The sequence below is a fragment of the Macadamia integrifolia genome, chromosome 1 (genome assembly GCF_013358625.1).
Source record: "Macadamia integrifolia cultivar HAES 741 chromosome 1, SCU_Mint_v3, whole genome shotgun sequence".
In the NCBI taxonomy this organism is placed as follows: Eukaryota; Viridiplantae; Streptophyta; class Magnoliopsida; order Proteales; family Proteaceae; genus Macadamia; species Macadamia integrifolia.
In genome coordinates, this window is record NC_056557.1 from 25,613,469 (window position 1) to 25,618,254 (window position 4,786).

The following is a 4,786-nucleotide window of genomic DNA, read 5'->3' on the forward strand; positions in this document are numbered from 1 at the left end:
AAAACAACCAGATATAGATACCCTATTCTGGTTTAAACAACAAATTCTGTACGAAGATGATATTGGGAGGTGCAGTGTATGCAAAAAACTGGGTCACTCCTCAGCTGAATGCAGAGATAGGAAGGAGAAGGAGGTGAGAGGCACTGAGAAGAGGGGGATAAAGGACCATGAATCAGTCCATGATGGGGTGGAGGAGGCTGGAAGCGATGCTGCAAATTTTGGCGGCCATGATAGAGCTAGAATTCCAAACTTGGTAGGAGATCGATCCTCTCCTATTGTTATAGAACCTTCTATTCAAAGACCCAATCAGCCAAAGGAAACCTCGCCTACTGTAAATAACGCCTATCAAGACACCTCAGAACTGGATTTGGAGATTATTCTCCCAATCAATGAGGATTAGAACAGAATCGCCCGGGATCCAGTTATGGTGGATAACCCGCTTGGTGAAGGCGGGTATGGATCGGACCCAGATGACTTGGATAGTTACACGTCTAAAAAGGATTCTCATGAATCCAGGGAATTAGACCTTCAGGAAGAGAGAGACACAGATCTCAAGTCCAGGGAGTGATTGAGGATGAAGGGAGAATTCAAATATAGCATACATTATGCCCTCGTACGCCTAAAGTGGTTATTGCAGGTAGCCGTGGTGGTAGGGGACATGCTTGAGGTGGAAAAAGCGGTCGAGGCCAAGACAACGGTGACTAGGAGCACATTATTTTGGGTGTGACCACATCGCAGATAGTAGCAGGGAGGGTGGTAGTCCAGCACCAAGAAGTGGCAGCAATTGATCAAATCACAAGTCGCACAGAGAGAGATGACAGACATAAAGAAAAAGTCACTACAGCGACGGGGCAGACACCAGTGTCTGACCATCATGCTGGCCTTAATTAGTGTCTCTATGAAGATCCTCTTTTGGAACATTAAAGGAATAAAAAAGGGGAGCGGAAGACGCACCCTGAGGGATTTAATCCTGAAGAAGGATCCAGACCTTCTTTGTATTGCGAAGCCTATGGTGGATGTGAGTGCTTTTCCATCCATTTATTTTAATAAATTAGGATTTTATTGTGATTTTATCCATAACAGCAGAGCAGGAAAGATTTCCAACTTATGGGTTATGTGGCAGAGGAATTTGAATATGCCTACGATTGTCTCTGAATCGGAGCATCATATTACAATCTCTTTAATTTGGGATCTCCATCGGATCCAGATCTCTTTTGTTTATGCGAGCAGTTTCAGTGTAGCAAGAAGAACTCTATGGCTTGACTTGGTGGCGAACCTCCCCCAAATGCCCACCCCGTGGACTATTATTAGGGATTTTAATGCTACTCTCTAGTCTCATGAAAAGCGTGGCCTAGGTAACTTTAGTCTGGGGTTTGCGGTAGAGTTTGGGGCCATGGTTGATGCATGCTCAATGGTTCAGGTGCCGTCGGTTGGTAGAAAATTCACTTAGTCCAATAACTAGTGCAGAGGCAATGTTTGTGTGGTCCTGGATAGAAGTTTTTACAATGAGGAGTGGCTCTCTATTTCTCAGGATTGCTCGCAACAAGTCTTATTGTGGGCTGCTTCTGATCATACCCCCTTGATGTTGGTCTCTGCCACCTCTCATCGCCCTCCCAATTGCCCCTTTTGATTTCACCACTTTTGGATGGAGCACGAGGACTTTGAGAGGGTGGTTACTGATTCATGGGCAGAATGGGTATCAAGGTATCCTATATCTATCCTTACCAATAAATTGAAGCATCTCAAAGGGGCTCTCAAGAGTTGGGCGAGACACTCCTTCCCTCACTTTGAAAGAGATCTGGAAGAAGCAAAACAACATCTGAACTAGGTGCCGGATCAGATAGAGAATAATGGCCTGGCCGATCATCTATTTGCTATGGAAGTGGATGCAAAGACCGCTCTGATGAAGGGTCTGGAAAACCATGAAAAGCTCTGGGCTGAAAAAGCAAGAATCAGGTGGATGAAATTTGGAGATAGAAATTCTAAATTCTTCCATGTATCTGCAAAAATGAGAAGAAATAGAAACACTATCAGATCTCTTAAAAATCAGGATGGTACGGTGATTGAAGGGCAAAGCCAAATGGGGGATTTCATCGTTGATTTTTATGAGCAATTTCATAGAGCGGTGCCTCTGATAAACCACGATGACCTTCTAAATAGTAGTCCATTGGTCTTGCGACAGGCAGATATATTTTGGCTTAACTCTCTCCCAGGTGACTCAAAAATTAAAATGGTGGTCTGGGAGTTGGATCCAGACAGCTCTCCAGGCCCTGACGGTTTCTCTGGTGCATTCTTTAAGCGATGTTGGCAGATCGTGGAAAGGGAAGTGTGTAATGCAGTATGATATTTTTTTAGCTCGAGCTACATGCCCAGTGGGGTCAACAATAACTTTATGGTCCTGATTCCCAAAGTCGATGGTGCTGATACCTTAGATAAATTCAGGCCTTTGTGCATGGGAAACGTTTTTTGTAAAATCATTTCGAAGGTGATGGCAAAACGTCTGGAACCTCTTCTTACCAGGATTATATCTGAGCAACAGTGTGCTTTTCAGAAGGGAAAGCTTATTCATGACAATATCAGTGTGGCATCAGAGCTTTCCAATCTGATGTTCTCTTCCACTAGAGGAGGAGGCCTTGGATTAAAAATAGACATCAAGAAAGCCTATAACACAATATCCTGGTCCTTCCTTTACCAAGTGTTGTGTCACTTTGGCTTCTCAAAAAAGTGGATTACATGGCTTCACCAACTTCTAGTATCGACTAGGATATCAATCCTTGTCAATGGAGGTCCACAGGGATACTTTGGTGTGGAGCATGGGTTGAGGCAAGGGGATCCCATCTCTCTGATGCTGTTTATTATAGCGGAAGAAGTCCTTACTAGGGGACTGACTAGGCTAATCCACACGAATAATTTGAAGATGATTTATGGCCCTAGAGGCGTCCCTACCCCTGGACATATCCTCTTTGCTGACGATATATTTATCTTCTCCAACGCTTCTTTGAGGTATGTCCGTAATTTAAGAGATTTTCTGTGCAAGTACCAAGAGTTCTCTGGTCAGGCTATTAATTTTGAGAAAAGCAAACTTTTCCTTGGAAAAATTGCTTCGACCTGCAAGCAGACCATTGCTAAGACCCTTGGCATCCCAATTTGCAACTTCCCCACTCGCTATCTAGGAGTGGAGATATTCAAAGGGAGAGTGAAAAAAGAAGCCTTACTACCGATCATGGACAAAGTAAAGTGTAGACTTACAGGATGGAAAGGGAAGCTCCTATCGATGGTAAGAAGAGTGGAATTGGTCCGCTCTGTGATCTCTGGTATTCTGAACCATGGCTTTGCAGTGTATTGGTGGCCGTCTTCCCTTCTTGTCACCATGGAGAGGTGGATGAGAAACTTCATCTGGTCGGGAGAGGTAGACACTGCGAAGACGATAACAGTGATATGGGATACCTTATACAAACCCAAGGAGGAAGGGGGTCTGGGAATACGAAGACTTAGAGAGACAAACAAGGCTTTAATTGGTAAATTGGTCTGGAGAATGAAACATGAAAGGTCTACGGCCTGCACTTTCCTTAGAGCTCGATTTGTTAAGAAGGAGGGTCTCTTCAATAAGGGAAGCCGCCCTTCCTCAATTTCTATGGGAGTTAGAAAAATGTGGGACTTTGTGAAGGATAACGAGAGATGGATTATTGGGAATGGTAATTTGGCAAATTTCTGGAAAGATAAATGGTGGGGACCAAAATCAATCCTAGAAGAAATTCAGAACATTGACCTATATTCCCTTTCTACTTCCTCTAAGGTTGGCGACTTTATCAGAGAAGTAGAATAGGCTCTACCTGAGGTGAACTCAGATCATCTCTGCTCTATATTTAAAGCGATAAAAGAAATTAAGCTTCCCAACGATCAACTTGATGATGCTTGCATTTGGCAATTAACCCCCTCAGGGTTGTTCTCAACTGCTTCTGCTTGGGAGGATATTAGAAGTAAATCCCCAACGGTTTATTGGTCATCTGTGGTGTAGTGTAAAGGGATGCCGCCTAGGTACTTCACCTTAGGCTGGCGTCTGGTTCATAGCAAACTTCCCACGGATGAGAAAATCAGAAAAAAGGGAATTCAATTGGCTTCAAGATGCACTCTCTGTGGCCAGGCAGAAGAGGCCACTGAACATATTTTCCTTCATTGCCCATATTCGATGGAAATTTGGGGAAGGTTCCTAAAATGCTTCAATGTGCTTTGGCCAGGGCCACAGACAGTTGAAGACATGATTAAATGGTGGAAAAGAAAGATGAGATTCATTAATATTAAGAAACCATGGTTGATGGGGTTCCTTATCATTGTGATGCACATCTGGTGGGAAAGAAATAACCATCAATTTGATGATAAAAGTCAGAGTGCTGCATATGTATATGAATACATACGTCAAGAGATCAGTCTCTGTGTAGGGAAGTCCAAGGGAGAAGTGAAAATGACAAATGATGTTATGTGTTACAGGAAACTTGGAATTGAGGTTGAGAATGCTAGCGCCACAATCCCTCTAGAAGTGCACTGGTGCAAGCCTCCGATGAACTGGATTAAAGTCAATGTAGATGGGAGTGCTCTAGGAAACCCAGGAAGAACAGGGGTAGGAGATGTCCTCCGTGATAGTGAAGGCCAGGTTTGCAATTCTTTTAGCACTTTCTTGGGCATAAAGAAGATCTATGAGGCAGAGTTTGAGGCTTTCATGGAAGTCATTCTGATGGCAATGCAATCCAATGTTAGTGGATTGTGGATGGAGTTCGACTCTACAGCG

The 4,786-nt window shown here is 43.7% G+C and overlaps 1 protein-coding gene across 1 annotated transcript; it reads left to right on the top strand.

Annotated features, from left to right (window-relative positions):
* Positions 1–2,488: 2,488 nt before the first annotated feature.
* On the top strand, positions 2,489–3,826 carry LOC122072426. The gene has a single exon (XM_042636925.1). It carries the CDS (start codon positions 2,489–2,491, stop codon positions 3,824–3,826), a length of 1,338 nt encoding a protein of 445 aa, XP_042492859.1.
* The last annotated feature ends 960 nt before the right edge of the window (positions 3,827–4,786 follow it).